The sequence below is a fragment of the Amaranthus tricolor genome, chromosome 17, assembly GCF_026212465.1.
Source record: "Amaranthus tricolor cultivar Red isolate AtriRed21 chromosome 17, ASM2621246v1, whole genome shotgun sequence".
Classification (NCBI taxonomy): Eukaryota; Viridiplantae; Streptophyta; class Magnoliopsida; order Caryophyllales; family Amaranthaceae; genus Amaranthus; species Amaranthus tricolor.
This window is the reverse complement of record NC_080063.1, coordinates 20,284,665-20,306,003: the sequence shown is the minus strand read 5'-3', so window position 1 is coordinate 20,306,003 and position 21,339 is coordinate 20,284,665. Positions and strand designations below refer to the sequence as shown.

Below are 21,339 nucleotides of genomic sequence, written 5' to 3'. Positions count from 1 at the left end.
TTCATACTTCATAGACTAGTGTCTATTAGGATCTGGGGATTAGGGCGGGATTTGCCAAGACCAGGGGCTCATAACTCATCAATTGCCCGAATACGAGGCAACTTCACGCCTTTGATACTTCATTTATACTTTCTTCGTTCATTATAATTGCTAAAAGTAAGAAAAAGTAAATTTGTAGGGAATAAAATAGAAAAATTGTTCAAATAATGTTATTTTTTTTTATTTTGTTATAATAATTTAAACTTTTAATTAATCATAAAAATATTAATTTAATATGCTTTGAATTATGACCTATATTTGTCTAGATTATAATACTAATAATTGAAATACGTAATAGGAAATTGATAGAAACCACATAGCTGGGTGCGAAGGATTAGTATGTGAGGATAAAATAAAAAAAATAGTGGTGAAAACGATGCTATATTAGAGATCAAACAACGTGTTTTAATCTCTAATATCACCAAGATCAAATGTATGAAGTCTTGTGACAAACAAATTACACTATCAATAAAACCAATGTTTGTAGGAGATAATAATGCAATAAAACGACACAAAGATTTAACGAGGTTCACCCAATTTAGGCTACGTCTTCCGGTGTGTAGTATCTCTTATATTATCATGAGAGTTCAAAGAACTCTCAAATATGGAGAATTACAATAGAGAATAGATTAGGCTAGTGTTTTGCCTAGGGTGTATTTTTGTGAATGTGTTACAATAGCATATGAGACCTTTATTTATAGAGGTTTGTATATTAATGAGTATTACATAATTAAGGCTAAGGATTAATGCACAATAAACAACTCAAGGAACGTCAAGAGTAAAAAAAAAAACCGAATCCAATGCTCAGTCAAGACAATGCTTCATAACTTGGATATTTTGTACAAGAATTTTTACCCTTTAATCTTCTCATTAACTATCATTCATCATATCAACTAAAAATGGTGCACGTTTATAGAATTCCATCTCTATACTCACACTAATACATAGTCATAAATGGTGCACTCAAATTCAACAAGAGTGAATACTTGCTAACATAAAAAATGTTGTGAAGTTAAGAAATAAAATACTAAAACTGAAAAGGGTGAGAATTTCGTAGGCGAGAGTTGACGCTCCCTGTGAAATGTGGTGAGTGTGGGCTGAATGATTAAAGTTGGCAGGGATGAGAGATGAGGGTCTATGCATGGAGCCCATTAGTATTGTATGATAAGCATTACTACTATTCTACTAAATACTAATTACTACTACTAGAAATACTCCAAGTAGCATTTACATTTTACAATTATAAATATCACGGGATACCACATTTTACTGCACACTGCACAGCACATACTGCTATATAAGATCAGAGTTTTTATTGTCTCAAGAGAAGTAGGGAGAATCAAAAGAAAGAAATGGAAGTACAGATTATGAGAAAGATGGAAGAAGAAGAAGAAGAAGAGAGAATCCTAGGCCTGGAATATGGGAATAATAATTACAGCAACTATTATGTTCAAAGCCCATCTTCAGTCTCTCATGCTCACACTCGCAGCATTTCTCATTCGGAGTCTGATAATAATAATAATAATAATAATAATATAATTCCGCCCACAAAGTCACTTCTCCACAACCAACACCAACACACCAATCTGTCTCGCTGCTCTTCATCTAGAGCTTCCACTACAACAACTTGTATTCCCCTTCCCAATCACAATCATAAGATCATCCAAGGCGCTCTTATACCTGTTTCTGATAATCTTTCATCTTCCAAAACTAATCTTAAAAATGTAGTAGTGCTTGGTAATAATACTAAGTATAATAATGATTATGAAGAAGAAGAAGAAGAAGATTATGATTATGATTGTTGGCAATATTTGTCATTCAACACTTATCCGTCCTCCCTTTGGATTGCTTTACAATTGTTATGGAGGTTTCTACTCAGTCTCATCTTTGCTTTGCTTGTTTTCTATCTTATCACCATGCCGCCTCCTCCCCATCTTTCTATTAAGGTACTCTTTTTTCTTATTCTTTTTCATTTATTAATGATTACTAGCTATACCGCATACTACCACTACTTTATTATACTTACTACTTCATCCATTATTGTGAATGAATAAACGAGATTATATAATTATTTTTAAGGAAATTTGCAAAAAAATACCTTTTAAAACCCTTTTTTTTTTGTAAAGAAACACCTTTTATAATTTTTTTTTGTAAAAAAACACCTTTTAAGAAACTTTTTTTAAAAAAAACACCTTAAATTAGTTTCCGGTGACTTTTGTCAACTTTCCGGCGTTGACTATGCCAGTCAACGCCGGAAAGTTGACAAAAGTCACCGGAAACTGATTTAAGTTGTTTTTTTAAAAAAAAGTCTCTTAAAATGTGTTTTTTTACAAAAAAAATTATAAAAGGTGTTTCTTTACAAAAAAGGGGTTTTAAAAGGTGTTTCTTTGCAAATTTCCCTTATTATTATTATTAATTTTTTTTAAAAAAAAATTTTTTTTTTATATAATAATAAAAATAAAATTTTTTTTCAAAAAATAATATTAATAATAAAAATAAAAATAAAAATAAAAACAAAAATTTTAAAAAAAGTTAAAAAAAATTAATAATAATAAAAAAAATAAAATAACAATAATAATAATTAAAAAAAAATAATAATAATAATAAAATTAAAAATAAAAATAAAATTAAAAATTTTTTTTTTAAAAAAAAAGAATAATAATAATAATAATAATAATAATAATAAATATTATTATTCTTTTTTATTTTTAAAAAAAATATTTTTTAAATTTTATATTTATTTTTAATTTTATTATTATTATTATTATTTTTAATTATTATTATTGTTATTTTATATTTTTTTATACTTTTTACTTTTTTTATTATTATTTTTTTTTTTTAGTTTTTTTTTTAACTATTTTTAAAATTTTTGTATTTATTTTTATTTTTATTTTTATTTTTATTATTAATATTATTGTTTAAAAAAATTTTTATTTTTATTAATATATAAAAAAAAATTTAAAAAAAATTTAAAAAAAAAATTAACAATAATAATAATAATAATAATAATAATAAAAACAAAATAAAAATAATAATAATTTTTTTAAAATTTTTTTTTTTTTTGTAAAGAAACACCTTTTATAATTTTTTTTGTAAAAAAACAACTTTTAAGAGATTTTTTTTTAAAAAAACACCTTAAATCAGATGCCGGTGACTTTTGTCAACTTTCCGGCGTTGACTGGCATAGTCAATGCCGGAAAGTTGACAAAAGTCACCGGAAACTGATTTAAGGTGTTTTTTTTAAAAAAAAGTCTCTTAAAAGGTGTTTTTTTATAAAAAAAAATTATAAAATGTGTTTCTTTACAAAAAAAGGGGTTTTAAAATGTGTTTTTTTGCAAATTTCCCTTATTTTTATTATATTGAAACTATTTAATTCATTTTCCACATTTGGTACTATCAAGAAGTATATAATTTAAAAGGCAAATGAAAGCACTCGTGTTAGAAGGGAATCAAGGAGTTTTATTTTTAGACAACTCAAGGGGTACACATATCTCATATTTTTAGTGATGCTTATGTTTCTTATATATTTTTTACTAATTTTATTTTAATTTTTTTATATTGTTTATAATCATCACATGGAACATACTAACTTTATAAAAATATTTTTTTATTTGTTATATTTTTATACTTTTTCCCTTAATGTTTATGCTCTTAACTTTTTCTTCATCAAATTATTATTACATAAAAAAATATATTTATATTTAAAAATTTAAATTTTTCTTAATTTTCATTAACATTCTCTGTTAAAACTTTATTAACGGAGTACTATATTAATTGAATAGCCACAATTGTTTTTAATTTATCATAATTCCTAGTTTATTTCTCTTAAATAAAATGTATTCGTCATTATATGAGGATATAAGGAATCATTTTAGAAGTAAATAAATACAAAGAAGAATGTTCTTATTGATATAATGCAAACTTAAGAAACAGAAGTAATAACTAAATTCAAAAGATGATTTTCAAGTGGATATAAAATAATATATTTAGTGCCCAAAAGACAAATAGCCAAAGAGTGAGACGAAGCCCGACCACAGGCCACATGGTTATACCTTACAATTTGGGAGATAGGTGAACCTACAAACTGATACTAGTCAGTAGACAGTAGACAGTAGACACTAGACACTAGTAGTACTGATGTATGATTAATCATTGTTACATTAACTCGATACATAATTCTTTTCAATAACTGTAATGGCCTGTCCCAACCTACAAAAATTAATTAATTAAAAAAATATTTACTGATTATCTTTTAAACATTGTAACGGTGAAGATTTAAGGTATACCAAATATCAATTAGGTAACTAGGGTGTATCCAGTAGGTTTGGGTTTGATATATGTCAGTAAAAATTTGAGATATACCAAGTAGGTATTTAGGATATACTAAACAAGTATTTAAAGTTGTAAGTAGGTATGTGAGGTATATTAGTATTAAGTATGGATTTGAATATGTAAAGTATGTATTTGAGGTATAACAGGTTGTTTTGAGGTATACCAAGTAGGTGCCTTTGATTTACAAAAATCAGGTGAATAAAAACACATACTTTACAACTTCAACATGCTAAAAACACATATTTGACATGTTGTGAACCCTTAAAATATCTTAAATGCCTACTTGTGGTATCTTAAAACACTACCGAGTAAACATATAATTACACTACATTTTTCGTTTTTTTAAATATAATGAGGCGATCCTACTAGAGACAATCTCTCACCAAGAATATGTAATTTCTTTTTGGAGAGGACTAAGGGCTTGCAATCCTTTTAAAGCGAACTGTCAACTTCAAACTTATAATACGGTAAATTATATAAAAAAAAAAAAGAATTATAATAATAACAGTAGCCAACAACTACAGTCAGGGTTACTTTTTCAAAATATTTTTTTTTTATATTTCAGTGACCATCATTAACACTTCTCTTGGAAACTAATTCTTGAAAATAGATGCAAGGTAATTATTGAACAAACACTTTATTCTATTATCAATTAAAATTAAAAATGCAGCTTCAAATATCCATTCATGCTTCCATTTTGAATTTATTCACAATCATTTCCATAAAGAAACAACATGGATGCTTTGAGAAGGAAGAAGAAAGACTAATAATTGGTTCTTGATTTTTTTTGAAATTAAACCTCCAATTATTATTTTGTCTATTAAAATTATTTTCTACAAAAATTAATTGAAATAAAACACCCAGTTGATGTTTTGTGGAGGAAGAAGAAAGGCTAATATTTGGTTCTTGGTTTTTTTGAAATTAAACCCTCAATTATTATTTTGTCTTTTTAAAATTGTTTTCCATAATAATTAATTGAAATAAAACGCCCAGTTGATGTTTTGAGGAGGAAGAAGAAAGGCTAATATTTAGTTCTTGATTTTTTTTTTTTGAAATTAAACCTCAAATTATTGTTTGGTCTTTTAAAATTATTTTCTATAGAAATTAATTGAAATAAAACACCTAGTTTATGTTTTGAGGAGAAAGAACACAATGACGTTGAACATGATGATGAAAATACAATATGTATTAAGTGTACTGTAAGTTGCTATTAAGTCTTATGTAAGTGGTTATTAAGTGTGTTGAAAGTTAGCATTAAGTATGATGTAAGTTGGCATTACATTTGAAGTAGATAATAAGTATGATGTAAATTGGCATTAAGTCTGATGTAAAGTGACATTAAATATGAAATAAATTGATATTAAGTGACATTAAATATGAAATAAATTGATATTAAGTCTGATGTAAGTAGGTAATAAGTGTGTTGTAAGTTGGCATTAAATATGATGTAAGTTGGCATTAAGTTTAATGTTAGTAGGCGATAAGTCTGATGTAAGTTGGCATGTATTAAGTGTATGTCTTAAGTGTACTGTAAGTTGGCATTAAGTCTGATATAAATAGGTATTAAGCGTGATGAAAGCTGACATTAAGTGTGATGTAAATTGACATTAAGTACGATGTAAATTGATATTAAGTCTAATGTAAATTGACATTAAATCTGATGTAAATAGGCATTAAGTATGCAATAAGTATGTTGTAAGTTGGTATTAGATAAGATATTAGTAGCTATTAAGTATGAAACGTAAATATCATATAAATATAGATTAAGATGATATAAGTAAGTATTAAGTGTACTATAAGTTGGTATTAAGTCCGATGTAAGTAGGCATTAAATATGCTATAAGTAGGCAATAAGTGTATTGTAAGTCAACATTAAGTCTAATGTATGTTGGCACTAAGTCTGATTAATTAGGCATTAAGTATATTATAAGTAAGCATTAAGGATGATATAAATAAGCATTAAAACACAAATCCTTAAAATGTAAAAGGATTTAAAATACACAATATTTGTCATAACATATACAAATAATAACAATAAACGATTTTACATAATTTAATAATCATAAATTTTCTTAATACATACTATTAAATTGTTTTTTTATTCAATCCCCTACACACTACTTCTTTGAGATGTATTTTTTCGCTTTGATTTTCCTCAAACCATTAATAACCACTGAAGCCTATTTGATTCACAGCAACAATCTGTGCACATGTAAGTTTGATCTCTTCTTTATCATTACACAAGAGATGTGGTTTGCAATTAGTATGGATGACTTTGTCAACCCTGTGTATACAAAACAATCATAAAAAATAGCATTAAATGACATAAACAAATATTAACAAGAATAATCATATATGTAATATTACAATAGATTTAAAACCAAACTTAAATATAATATAAATATAGATTAAGAAAAACCAAACTTACAATAGATTGAATCCAACTTACATTAGACTAACGCCAGCTTACATCAACTTAATGCCAACTACATCAACTCAATGCCAATTTATATTAGACTTAAAATTCACTTATACCAGACTTAATGCCCACTTATATCAGAAGTAATGTCAACTTACATTAGACTAATGACAACTTATAACAATTATAATGTCAACATATAACATATAACATATATAATGTCAACTTACATCAGATTAAAATGCCATCTTACATCAACTTAATACCAAGTTACATCAGACTCAATGCTAATTTATTTTAGACTTAAAATCCACTTACATTAGACTTAATACTCACTTATATCAGATTAATGCCAACTTATATCAATTATAATGCCAACTTATAACATATATAATGTCAACATACAACAAACACAATCCCAACTCACATCAGGTTAAAATGCCAACTTACATTATCAATGCCAACTTATATTAAACTTAAATACCGATTTAAATTAGATTTAGTGCCAATTTACATCATAACTAATGCCAACTTACATCATATCAAAAACATAAATACACACCGAAAGATTGTAAGTTAAGTTAAATTTAAATTTTTCATGACCCAGAGAATTACACCATCAAATTCAACTAAAAATCAAAAATTGAAAAAATTGGGTTAAATTTAAATCCACCATGTACATCATCAAAAACTTCTCAAATGATAGTAATGTGATTTCTCAAGTTCTACATGCCAGAAGTTAAATTTTGCTCATCATTCATACCTGGAATCAAAAAAGTTTACAAATTAAATGCAAGAAAACTACCTTAATTTTCGTTTAAATCAATAAGAACAATTCAAAAAGTTATGTCAAAAACACAAAAATTACCCCAGAATTTGATAACCTAAAAAAATAAATAAACTTCATAATTCCAATAAATACTTAAATACTTTGACGAAACTGAGCAACTTTGTTGATGAAGATTGATGAAAAAGAGGATTTGAACATGGAAGAAGCTAAAATTTCATAAAGATTGGAGAAGGTAGAAGAAAATAAACAAAAATGAGAGCAAAATGAGAGGAAATCTCATGAGAGAGTAAGAAAATTCAATGAGAAATTCAAAGAGTCATTTTGATTTAATGATAAAACCGACTTAAATGGCACGGGAAACAAAGAGACAATTCAAAATCAGTAAATTTATTTTTTTTATTGTTTGGGCTGGCCCATTGATAATATTTTATGTATGGGAAAAAGTTTTTTTTTTATTAATTGTTTTTATTAAGCCTAAAGTTACTCTAGTTGGCCTTTTTCAACTCGCTTTTAGTTTGTACTAACTTTTTTCTTCAATCATTACCCGTGGGATTGTAGGCCGACGCCTGCTCTATAGGTGTATTCATACGAGTAGGTCCATGAGGTAATCATGTGATGAATTGTCACGACCTAACAATTTCTCTTCCCTCCTCTCCCTTTCCCTTCTAACCAAATAAGGGAGACTTCTCAACCATATTTGTCAATTATCACCCACACATAAATTCTTTAGGATGTAAAAGTTTTTTGTAAAAAATTGATTTTAATTTGAAGTAAATTTAGATTTAATATACAGTTTTTGCTGAGTAATGAGTTGTTTATATATTTTATAAAGTACTTAAAATATCAAAAGTAAAAAACCAAATGAGTATTATACTCTATTATTTATTACGTTTTAAGTACTTAGGATCCTTTATATGATTTGAATCTAGGGCCCTAAAAATGAACTAGACCGTCGTTTCCCAACAAACAAGTAAGAATAGTAGAATACCATCAAATCCAATCATTCAAAATCCCTCTCCTCTAAAATTGGTTTTTAAAAACAAAAGAATCCGTCGATATTATTCCAAAATTCCCCTTGCTCTCTTTCAGTCTGATTCTTTCAATATAAAAATGCACATTATAACATATAATGTACATGCAGGTGACAGGGGTGAGGCAATTTGATGTAGCAGAGGGATTGGATTTAACAGGAGTAGCCACAAACTTGTTAAGTTGCAATGTATCAATGGCGATTGTTATTGATAACAAATCTAAAGTGTTTGAGCTCAATGTCCTGTCTCCAGTAGTAGATATCTACTTCGGTCGTGTTTCATTAGTCCAATCACAAGTAAGTGCATCATTTTTATTATTTATTTTTGATTATAGTGATGATATTATTTTATTAATGAAAAAAGTAATGCAGGGGCCAGAAATAGAAGTGAAGAGTGGACAATGGAGAGAAATGGAGGTAAATGCAGGAACAAAAAAGAAAGCAATGTACGGAGCAGGAAGAAATATGGAAGAAATGCTGAATTCCGGAAGAGGAGTACCTTTACTTATTACTCTAAGATTGTCTTCGTACATACGAGTTATACCAAACCTTATTCAATCCGACTTCCATCAACATGCTCACTGCGTGTTGTATGTTCAAAATCTGTATGACAAAAAACATCGAACTCAGGCTTACAATACCACATGCATTCTAACTTAATACTTCTACACTTGTACTCATCATTATTCATTCGTCATACCCGGCCTTGCCTTCAGCCTCGTCTTTTCTATCCACCCTATTCCTAGCCTAACTGGCTAAGCACATCATCAACTATTGAAGTCCCTCTTCATTTTATTTTTTTATTTATCTTTATCAGATTTGTGACTTTATCATATTTAAGTGAATATTTTCAATCAATGATTATTTGTTTTTTTATTCACTCCCAAGGTAACCAATTTTTAGCTTTTATAACCTTTTTATTCAATCTGTTTTCTTGTTACTGTAATTTATTATATTTAAATTATTAATATTACTTAATTTTCTAAATTAGCCCCTATTAAGTGTAGAGTCTAGACTAGCTCTTGGTGGGCTAGGCCAAATAATTTAAGTCACTCGATAAATGTTGATAGCTTTTGGGCCAGAAGCCCAAAACAGTATTACTCCTATTATTCACTTAAAATAAGAGAGTAATTCAGATATCATTATTGGGAATGTGCATACACCCAACCAAAAACAAGTAAAAGTACAAGGTAGAGGCTCGAGTAATAAATAAGAGGAATGAGTTTATTTTTAAGAAAGTAGTAATAAATAAAAAGAGAGAATAATTAAAATGTATGTATTATATTAAAAAGAAAGTGAAGGATCATTGTCCAAATATAAAAATTATGCAAATTAAGTGGGACAGACCAAAATGAAAAATGATGCAAATTTATGGGACGGATGGAGTAATCAACAAGTGTAAGGTTTTACTATAAAGTTAGCAAAAGTTGGTAATTGCATTGGTTGGTCCACAAAATGAAAGTCCACGTCAGTGTGGAGTGTGGATATGTGGGTAATTTCATGTGGAGGACACACGCCATTACCCTATTTTAAACAATTAGTGATAAGGTGTCAACAACAACCCACTGAATACTCAGAACTCATAATCCTTTTTTTTTTTAATTGGGAAAGGTGGAAGACAACATCAAAGTTTAAACCCCACGTAAAGAGCGAGTCCAACAATTTTCATACTAAGTAATCCCACTACAAATACATTTATACATTATTTATTCACCCTAATTTACAATAAAAATTCTTACAAATTAATAAGGACAAAATATATGATCGTCTACTTAATTAGAGATACGATATATAATCAAAATTTCCAACGGCTATCAGGCTCTCAGTTTCTCCAATGAATTTTTGTTGTTGGGATGGGAAATGATGTAGTTGAGTGTTACAATGTGCGTTTTTGGCAAAATTCCCAGATGAATTTACGTTTGGTTATGTTGGGAACGGAGAGAATAGAGATATTTAAGCTTCAATCTCCTTGAAGAACATTCAATCAGTTTTCACCTTGAAGATCTATTTTCTTGTACTGTCATGTCATATTATTTTATGTTCGATGGTAGAAACTAATTCTTATTCAAATTCAGCGAATTACATAAAATGTGACATTTGGTATAGCGGAAAGTGGAAATCCACCACTTAAAAAAAAGATGTTACTCATCTTTGTTATATACTAGTACTAGTATGAATGAAATACTCCTAATAACATTTTATATATATGATGATGCTGTGCTGTAATCTCCAATCTCCAAAATGTAATGAGGCACTAATCATTTAATCAATATAGTATTAGTACGTAGAGTAGACTAAAGGACTACGGCTTATATTATCTATTTATATATATCTATGTCTAATGCTCATGTTATTTTGGTCATTTTCCATAATCCAATTCTTTCAACCCAAATGACGCCACTCGTCATTATCTTTCAGGAGTATTTTGTTTTATATGACCTCTAATCTTCCTTGTGCATGATCAATTAAGGTTGGAATAAATCTTGAAGGAGGACCTATATATATATTATATTATTATTGAAATGACTTTGTTCGAGAAAATTAATCTTTTTATATAGGATGTTTGGCAAGTAAAATTATAAAAATTTCGCACTGCCTCCGTCTTTGTTGGATCGGGTATGGATATAAATTTGGTGCGTAGTGAGTAGATACTGTATGAAAAGTCCTATCCACCATGCAGGGTAATCAGTTTGGGATGAGTATGAGGTCTTATAGGGCATATAACGCAAATTTAAAGTGGATATGAGACGGATAAAAAATGAATATGTACATGATGAGTATGCCCAATTGATCATAGTGGGTGAAAATTACTAAATGCATACCCACGTGGACTACAGCATGAATATGAAAATTATACCCATCAAGCATGATTAATAGGGGGTGGATATAAAAATTTGAAACTGGTATGGATGCGAAAGCATACTGTGCTCGTCCAGGGCATCTCTAATTGATTCTAATTCTGTAGTGGGAAGTCTCTAATTGATTCCAATTCTTTAATGGGGAGTGTGAACAGTGGTGCTCATATATAATATAATGTATATATTCACCTAGCTCCAACGACGTATCGAGAATGAAGTGCACTTATCTAAAGATATTAACAATAAGTAAACTATATTATTCCCTCAAATAGGCTAAGTTGGTTCCCTCTGAGCTCTAAGCTCTAAGCTCTAATCATAGTTTTTGTTGGTGCTCAGCTCATTACTCATTACAAAATTAAAGTGGTGAGCACTTATCAACGTTTTCAGTGTATTTTCAATTAATTCTTTCCCTTCGCTTCCAAAAGTGTTTTACTGCACTATCACTTAACGTGCTCACCTCACCTACTAGAAAAGGCATGAAACACCCATCACCCCATCACTTCCAACTTGCTAATTTAAGTATTATTATTACAACTAATTAATATACTAATGCTAAACGTCTATAATAATAATGCTCCTAAAACAACAACGGTCTACAATCACTGATTATGAAAATTCAAAAAGATTTCCATTTTTTTAATTTTCCAATATGGTATATGTTAATTAATATAGTTAACCTAATTAATATATAATTAAGTAGTTTTTGTTTAAAGGAGATTAAAAAGTTAATATACACAATCATATATATTCTTATAATAACAAAAAAATGTTATAATGGCAAGAGTATAAGAATTTTTGGGGCTTCAACCAATAATTTCAGTTTTTGGTTGACATAAATATAATGATATTAAGAATAGGAGCATTTGCAAAAATAAGTTAATTTTAAAAAATAAATATATCAAGGAGAGTTTGTTTTAAGGTCCAATCTACAAAATTAGGCTTACTTAAGTATATGGAAGATGATCAGAGAGGAATGATTATAGAAGAAGCAGAGAAAAGATTGATAAACATGATTTAGGAGAAAAAGACATGGCACATTCAACAAATAAATTTAAAAAAAGTGGAGTAGCAGTAGCAGTAGCAATAGCAAATACAATGAGCTGTAGTTTAACAAAATAAAAAAAGGGAAAAAACAACATATTAGATGCAAAAGAACATAGGTTGACTAGATCAGAGTAGATGATAATAATATGGGTTAAAAGATGATGTAAAAATGAAAACGGAGGTAAGTATCAAGTACAAAGAAGCAAACTGTCCTAACTCCAAAAATTGCATGTAACGTAGTACTTGTTAGCTAGCTCAGTTTTCCTTCACACTCCTTGTCCGAATACTAGCTTGAGTTGAGTTTATGATTACTATTTACTACTCATATTATATAGATGATGGTACATACAGCATTTTGTCTTAATTTGCAGTCTTTCCGAGCCAGGCGCCAGCTGCTCCCAAATTCCAATATTTCACTCTTTAAAACACTCGCTTAGCTACATAACAAAATAAGAATACTATACACCATCACTGTGTCTTGATCATTTGATTAAACATCTTATTTTTATGTCGTTTAACATACTTTCTCTGATTTTTATTAATTGCTACAAATAGTGACATCTTTTGAGAAAATATGTCACTATTTGTAATAACTAACAAAAACCAAAAGAAATATAAAATAAAAACTAATTGCCGAATTCATTAATTTAGCACACATACACACAATGGTGGTGAATCTTCAGGCTATATAACTAATAAAAATTCTAGATTTGCCTCTAAATAACATGTATCCAATTAGATGTTAGGTAACAACAAAAATTGTCTAATACTAATCCACTCAATAGAAGATTCAAATTCTTACTGAAAACTTCCCTCAATTACAATTTGGATTTCGAAATAAACATCCTCTTGTTCTCCAAATTCTTATTTTTCTTTCCTTTGATCTCTTCTTTCTTAATACTTCTCATGTCGTCGTAACATTATAATTATTGCATATATATATATATATATATATATATATATATATATATATATATATATATTAGCTAGTGCATGAAAAACTCATAATAAAATTTAGTAAAACAATCAGGTAAAATTAGGTCATAATGTTGATAGGCCCACCAGAAAATAGAGGAGTATTGGATATCCAACACAGCCCACTTTCATTCTAAAGTTCTAAGCTCACCTCAAACCGCATTTATTTATTTAATTTAATTGGACTACAAAACACACAATTTCAACTAGACACCAAAACAAGTAAACCAATGCTTTCATCGATGTGATGTCTACTTTCTACTTTATATTCTACTAGATTAAATACTTAATAATTTCTAAACAAATTAATTCGTTGTAAACATTTGTCTTAAAGCACTCGAGTGTCGAATCAACTTATTTATGACTACGAATAATCAAGGGAGTTATTCAACCTCATACTCTTCTATTTTATTAACTTTGTAACACTAACTCAAAAAATTTCACATCAAAAATCATAATGTTGCAAATTTAAGAGGACAAAACAATATTAATCTCTAATTCACACAATAAATATACATCAACATTTTGTTTTAAAGGGTTGTATAATCCACATATAGGATGTTAATTCCTAGAGTGAGGAGATGAACAACTCCTTATAGGAAGATTTAACCGTTTTAGTTTATCAATCATATTAATTAATATTGCTATAGTTGACATATAAAACAAGCACATTAATTATGAAATGTAACAATCTTAATGGAACAGAGAGAGCAATCAGGTCCAAACAAGACAAGCATTGTACGAATCATAAGTAGTGCACATTAATAAATAATTTGCATTTTAATTGATAAGAGTTTTGTTATAAAGTGATAGTATTAGTAGTACACTAGTGCGAATTATCGTTTTATATCCCTAAATAAAAGATGTGATGTTTGGGAATGCGTTGTCCACTTATAAGGAGTTTTATAAGTATTTCATAGTTGCTAGAAAGAAAAAAAAGAGGAAGAAATGCGGCTATAAAACCCAGCTCAGTAATGCACCAACTTACTTGTTAGCACTTAGCAGTTAGCATCTAAGACTAAGCAATACAAACGTTGATCTTCAGCCTTCCCTCCTCAATCAGGTAAGCTTCGTTCACACTTTTATTCCTATCCTTCTCAATTCACAATCACATACTTCACATACTTCCTTTGTCCCTTTGATAAGCCAAATATATTAAAAATTTTTGAGTCATATGGTATATTTGTATTATAAAATCCTTAATTGATTCACTTAACATTAGGAGTATTATTTATTTTTAAAATTTGGATGGTATATTTGTTTCATGCAACATCCTCCCATCTTCCCCGGGCGTTAGGCATAGGGTTGGCTAGCTAAGAAAGGAAAAGGGGAGAAGTAATATATATGTAATGGAAAGTACTTCATATTATTAAAGTGTATAATGTACACATTGATATCCGATCCTAACAAGACTACTCCACTAAGTAATAAATTGTGGGGAGGTTTATCTGGGCCAATTAACCGGATTTCCCTAATACAAACCGATGAAGGTTTATTTGAGGAAGACACATTTCACATCATATATACTCCAATAATCAGGTCATGTTGCAACATACATTAGAACTTAATTAGAAGCAAACAAAACATTAATAAATTAGAGAGAAAAAAGCTTTGTGAAGTGCACCTTGAGAAGTTACGTCGAAGGCTTGAGCTAGCTAGCTACCTAGGCTTCCCCCCCCAAATAATAACTTTGTAGCTACTTTTTGTAAAGTTTAGTTCTCACCCATATTTGGCACAACGCATTTAATCCTTCTTTGCATTTGGCAATTCCAACATAACACAAATAGACTACTACTTCATTGTCATTGCCTGTGTTACAACAAATGTTATGTTGCTGTCTCGTCTTGCTCAATCACCCTGCTTCTGTCATTCCTTACTCCGCTCTTTTAATTATTTGTACTCATTTTTACTCTAAGCTTCCTACTTTTTTCTTCTATTTCTACTTCTTATTATATATACATAAACTCAATATATAAAAGCCGTACACTTTTTAGTAAATGTACATCATAATTGCTTATGCAAATAGACAACTTTTTGAACTTTATTTGGATTCATCTTGGATGTATTTCTTAGTATATTCAAGACGTGCTCAATTGTAAACGGGGCTTTAAATAAAGGGGCTTCTACTTTTTTCTTGTTATAGCTATAGGTAAAGAATTTTTAGCCTTAAATTCTTTGAAAAAAAAAGTTATATTATACGTGGTCTTGAAATTTTTTGTGTTTTTATTCTGTCCTTGTTCTTGATTACTAAAGTATTAAGCACCTTTTATTCTGTGTAGATCTTTTCGATACTTTAACATGGCTGAAAATGATGGTGCATTACGTCCCACTGAAAGCAAATGGAAGATACCTGTTTCTATTTTCTTCAAAGATGCAAGGTACCCAACTTTGTATATTTGTATCTCGTCTACATTTCTTCAAAAGTGGCCAGATGTATGCATGGCTGGATTTGAGAAGGGACGACAGAGTCAGTTGCCTTGACCCCCATAAGTAGAAGCCACGAGTCTATTTCATAAACAAAAAACGAAAAAACAAGTTACCACATGCATGTTGACATACGATTCTACATTTGATAAAAGTACACATAGAAAAATTATAATGAAATTTGATGCATAAATTAAAGATGATATATTAAAACATGATAACAAAAAACAATTTATAATCATCTTACATAAAAGCAGTGTGGCTCTAATATTATACTCATTATTGAGGGCGAAGAATTAAGTTGTCCCTTGGGAGTTAGGAGTTTGGCCTAAACACCAGTAAAATCTCTAAAACTAGCCTGGATGTATTGCGCATGCATGCAGGAGCGTGTTTAAGATGGATTCCTTGGGGTTGGAGATATTAAGGATTGCAATCCCAGCTGCTTTGGCTCTTGCTGCTGATCCTGTTGCATCTCTTATTGACACTGTTTTTATTGGCCACATAGGTCTGTTCGTAAACCATTTATCTCACTGTATAAAATTTATGACCACCTTCCATTATCAAGTTTTGATGCACTTGTTTATATATTGGTGTTTTTAATTATGTACAGGGGCAGTAGAACTTGCAGCAGTTGGAGTTTCCATAGCAATCTTCAACCAAGCATCAAAGATTACTATATACCCTCTTGTTAGCATTACCACTTCTTTCGTTGCAGAGGAAGAGACTGTTGGGAAAATGGGTGCTGCAGGATCCCAAAATGATGTAAATCAACATCAGGAGACATCTAATACTCAAGTTGAAGATGATGCATTGGGAAAACTAGAGGAGGGTTCTGCTACAAGGACAATTAACACTGATCACAGTATGTACTCTTCCCAAACAACGTTTTTGATAAGAATTAATCATCTCATCAGTCTACTCAGCGGAGTTTACAAAAATAATTAATTATTGATGATTCATTTTATTTCAGATAATCTGGTAGTATCCCAGAAAACAAAGATCTTAGAAATGAGCAATCCAGATAAGGTTAAAGGAGGAGGCCTAGGGGGCAAGCGGCATATTCCATCAGCTTCTACTGCACTTGTTCTGGGATTGTTCCTTGGTCTTTGTCAGACCATATTCCTAGTCTTTGGAGCTAAAATGCTTTTAGGAATCATGGGTGTTAAACATGTAAGTAAGAGTCATAAATCACTTCTTTTAAATTGCTTTGAGTTCTTTTTAGATTCTAATGTTGGTAAAACTGTTATGTAGGACTCCCCAATGTTAAAACCAGCTCTTAAGTACTTAACTCTAAGGTCCTTTGGTGCTCCTGCGGTGCTTCTTTCGTTAGCAATGCAAGGTGTCTTTCGAGGTTTTAAAGATACTAAAACTCCTCTTTATGCAACTGGTAACAGTCTTTTCTTCTCCTTCCGATCTATCAATTTGACCGGCTTTTTTCTGTCATCTTTTACACTTTTAAGATTTGCCTTGCAGTTGCAGCAGATCTTTCAAATATTATTCTAGATGCAGTTCTCATCTTTGCATGTCGTTTGGGTGTCAGTGGTGCTGCCATTGCTCATGTTCTCTCACAGTAAGCTTCCTCTGAGCGTTATATCCACCTCATTTTATCCTGCCTATCTCCTTCATACGAAGTTTATAGACAGACATTGTTGCAATGGTTCAGGTACTTGATGTCATTTATACTCCTATGGAGGTTGATGAGGGAAGTTTATCTGTTGCCTCCAAGTCTAAAACAACTTCAATTTGGCCGATTTCTCAAAAATGGTTCGTATGTAGTCGATTACTACAACTATTAGTGTCTTGTCTCATATGTTACCTAATTGTATAGGTATTTTTCTGACATTTCTAATTTGCAAAACAGGTTTTTATTTGTTCACAAGAGTGATAGCAGTGACATTCTGTGTCACCTTAGCAGCATCTCTAGCAGCAAGACTAGGTGCGACTCCAATGGCTGCATTCCAAATCTGCTTGCAAGTATGGTTGGCTTCATCTCTTCTTGCAGATGGTTTAGCAGTAGCTGGTCAGGTAAAATCCACAAGAAATAAATTTCCTTCGTGTGTCAAGTATGCATTGATAAGTAGTAATTTTGCTTCTGCTTCATGACTGCTGGTGTTAAAAATTAGGCCATATTGGCAAGTTCATTTGCGGAGAACAACTACATGAAAGCAACTGCTGCTGCTACCAGAGTATTGCAGGTATGACTCCGGAACTTAATTTCCTAAAGATTATTAAAGGCCCAATGTTTGGAGCTAACATCATGTGATTGCAGATGGGCTTTGTCCTAGGGTTGGGACTAGCAGTTGCAGTTGGACTGGGTTTGCAGTTTGGAGGTGGAATATTTTCTCCCAATCCAGCTGTTCTTCATCTCATTAGCATTGCTGTGCCGGTAATAAATATAATTCTGCATGTCAAACATCTTCAGGCTAATTACTATCTACGCTGTGCAACTGACACTATACTTTGTTTGGTGCTTAGTTTGTAGCAGGCACTCAGCCAATAAACTCATTATCATTTGTGTTTGATGGTGTAAACTTTGGAGCATCTGATTTTGCTTATTCTGCATATTCCATGGCAAGTTTCCTGGTTCTCTTATAAATTAATTTACTTTTTTTACACATTACTGCTGATATACAAAGTTTCAGTAACATGAACTAAAACTGTGACCTCACTCCTTAATTAGGTTCTGGTGGCTATCGCGAGTGTAGCATCACTATTTTTTCTGTATAAAAGCTATGGATTTATAGGAATCTGGATTGCCTTGAGTATCTACATGGCTCTACGTACATTTGCTGGGATTTGGAGGTAATACTTCACTACTAACTAGAGTGAGTCTGCAAGTTGATTTTTGAAGCAATATGTAGGATAAAAGTGAAAATTCGCTGATCATGTTAAATGTTTGGATGATTAATGATAGGATGGGAACTGGAACTGGACCATGGCGCTTTCTTAGGAGCGGATTTCTTTCTTGATAACTTTCCTATCTTCCCTTCACTTCCGTTCCTACCCTTGGAAAGAAGCAAAGAGCAAAGTGCCTGCCATCGTTTTTAGTTATGGTCGAGAAATTCAGAGTTCATGGCACTCACGCACATCATTTATGTCGTCAAATTTTCTTTCTTTCTGAATAGCTTTTGTATTGGAGATCTCAACAGCATATAGTCTATTTTAGGAGACGCCAAAGCTCACTAGCTCAGGCACTTCTAAATCCTAACCATGTCCATGCTTAAGAGATCCCACTTGTGAAAGTGAGAGTTGTACAATAATACTGGAATATTAGTTAAATCACAATATGTATTGGTTTCTTTGATGGAATGGAATGAAATAAAATGAAGAGCAAAAGGGGTGGGTGCAATCTTCTCTAAAAAGCTCATTAAGTACTCACTATAGTTCAACTTAGTAAATTAGTACTGGGAACATAACAAGGGAAAATTTATAATTAAACCATGACATTACGTTCTACCAACACCAAAAGCTTACAAAATCATATAAATTGCAGTTTGGGAACATGAGCATCAGTATGAATTCAAAATATAAAAGGTAATCATCAATGCTAACATATGCAAAAGGGGTGACTCTGTTTGGCAGAAACTTGTTCCTTTTTTTCCTTTGATCAATCCTTGAAAAATCAACATTAAATGATCAACCCATGCTCAAAGCATAGGCAAGCAAAGTACATTATTTTTCTTGTTTACTTGCACACAAATTCTAAGAAAAAAAAAAAAGCAAAACCAACCCAAATTCTAATAAAATTCTTCTTTTACCCAGAATAAACACAGCAGATTCAACGACCAGACAAACCTACTATTAGATGACAGATATCGAAAAATCAAATCAAAATCAACCCAAAAAAATCCAAATAGAAAACGCCTAATAACATAAATTAATAAACAGAAGTAAAATACTACGACCAATCGATTAACTAATTTTAGCAACAGAAGCAATATTTAATCAAGTAAAAGACAGAGAGGAAAAGATACCTATATAGATTATGAAGTATCTTTCAATCTTGTTCAACAAGAATGGGGTTAAAGAAAGAAGGAATTATTGAGTAGAGATGGGAAAAAAATGCAGAATCATACAATATTCTTCAACATTTTCACCAATTTTTAAGAAGAGATTGTAATTTTCAAGTTTCATTTTAACCCTAAATAAATGTTTTATCAAACGAAACTACCAAACTCGTTTAGGCCTTGTTTGATTAACCTAATTTTTACTAATGCTGGTGATTTTTACAAATCAAAATAAATTTTGGGCACTTCTCTTTAAAGACCGTATCGCTGTCAAGAGTTTAGCCCAATATATATTAAATTATAAATAGGTACTCTTTTGAAATCGTCTTTTGTAAAGACGGCTTTCAAAAGCTTAGCCCAAATCTGCGCACGTGTCAAGTGGAATGTAAAAAGTCATATAATATATTTGAAGTTATAACAACATTTATTTGATGTTATAACATATAATATATTTGAAGGTTAAACATAATTTATTTAGAGTTATAACATAATATATTTAAAGTTATAACCCCAAATATATGTTGGTATAACATTAAATATATTATGTTATAATTCCAAATAAATGTTATAACCTAAAATATATTATGTGACTTTTCACATTCTACTTGACACGCGCGCTTTGATTTCAGCAGTAATTTTTTAAAAAAATTAACATAAATTAGATTTGAGCTGGACTTTTTAAAAGTTGTCTTTACAAAAAACGCTAAGACGACTTTTTGAGACCTGTCTTTACAAAAAACGGTCTCAAGTAAAAATTTGTGAATTACAAAATAAAAAAACTGCTAGTAGTTTCAAAAAATAGCGCGTGAAAAAAAAATGTGAAATGTCTAATTGTTAACTATCCATATTCCTCATCTCATGTTCAATACTTCTTTAAAATGAATAATTCCTCATCTCATGTTCAATACTTCTTTAAAATGAATAAATCAATTTTTTCATCTTTTATTCAATTTTTTCATCTTTTATTTTACAATAAAAGATTTAATGTTTGAATTCGATTGTTATTCAAATATATCTCAAATTGAAAACAACAATAATATTTTTAAAGTAACATTTTATTAGTTAGAAAATTATTGCAATTACGAATGTGAAATCTTTTATTCAAAGATAATAAAAGCAATTATGATTCTTCTGATTTTCTTAAATTAAGCTTTGAAAAAGATAATATCTACTATTTGAAAATATAGAATAAAGACAATTATACTTATAAATTCGTATATTTGAAGAATAACCAAATTTTATTGATATTAATGATGTAGTTTTAGGGTAGGTTCTATTATTTTTAATGGGGTTATAAAATAATGTAGTTGAAGTTTCACATTGGTTAGTTGAAATTATAACATTATTTAATTAAAGCATAACATAGTTTAATAGGAATTACAAAAAAAAAAAAATATTTGTAGTCGATTAGTGTTGTGTAG

General features: G+C 30.0%; 2 protein-coding genes and 1 long non-coding RNA gene across 6 annotated transcripts; 2 read left to right on the top strand and 1 right to left on the bottom strand.

Annotated features, from left to right (window-relative positions):
• The first annotated feature begins 1,267 nt into the window (after positions 1 to 1,267).
• LOC130803941 (uncharacterized) lies at positions 1,268 to 9,592 on the top strand. The gene is made up of 3 exons (XM_057668176.1): positions 1,268 to 1,985; positions 8,722 to 8,907; positions 8,983 to 9,592. The coding sequence occupies exons 1-3, from the start codon at positions 1,392 to 1,394 to the stop codon at positions 9,268 to 9,270; spliced, it is 1,068 nt and encodes a 355-aa protein (XP_057524159.1). The 5' UTR covers positions 1,268 to 1,391; the 3' UTR covers positions 9,271 to 9,592.
• Positions 6,325 to 20,116, bottom strand: LOC130803942 (uncharacterized). 4 transcript variants are annotated; one of them, XR_009039962.1, is made up of 5 exons: positions 19,886 to 20,116; positions 15,838 to 15,992; positions 9,110 to 9,213; positions 6,821 to 7,553; positions 6,325 to 6,655 (listed from the first exon to the last, which is right to left on the bottom strand). It is a non-coding gene; the product is annotated as an uncharacterized LOC130803942 (long non-coding RNA). The 4 variants fall into 4 exon arrangements; XR_009039960.1 differs by lacking the exon at positions 6,821 to 7,553; XR_009039961.1 differs by lacking the exon at positions 6,325 to 6,655 and having other exon boundaries at positions 6,724 to 7,553.
• LOC130803940 (protein DETOXIFICATION 43) lies at positions 12,641 to 19,871 on the top strand. Its single transcript, XM_057668175.1, has 14 exons — positions 12,641 to 14,550; positions 15,767 to 15,865; positions 16,295 to 16,416; positions 16,522 to 16,773; positions 16,882 to 17,081; positions 17,163 to 17,298; positions 17,385 to 17,481; positions 17,575 to 17,675; positions 17,773 to 17,936; positions 18,035 to 18,106; positions 18,181 to 18,297; positions 18,387 to 18,482; positions 18,592 to 18,713; positions 18,826 to 19,871. Exons 2-14 carry the CDS (start codon positions 15,786 to 15,788, stop codon positions 18,878 to 18,880), a joined length of 1,614 nt encoding a protein of 537 aa, XP_057524158.1. The 5' UTR covers positions 12,641 to 14,550; positions 15,767 to 15,785; the 3' UTR covers positions 18,881 to 19,871.
• Positions 20,117 to 21,339: the final 1,223 nt, after the last annotated feature.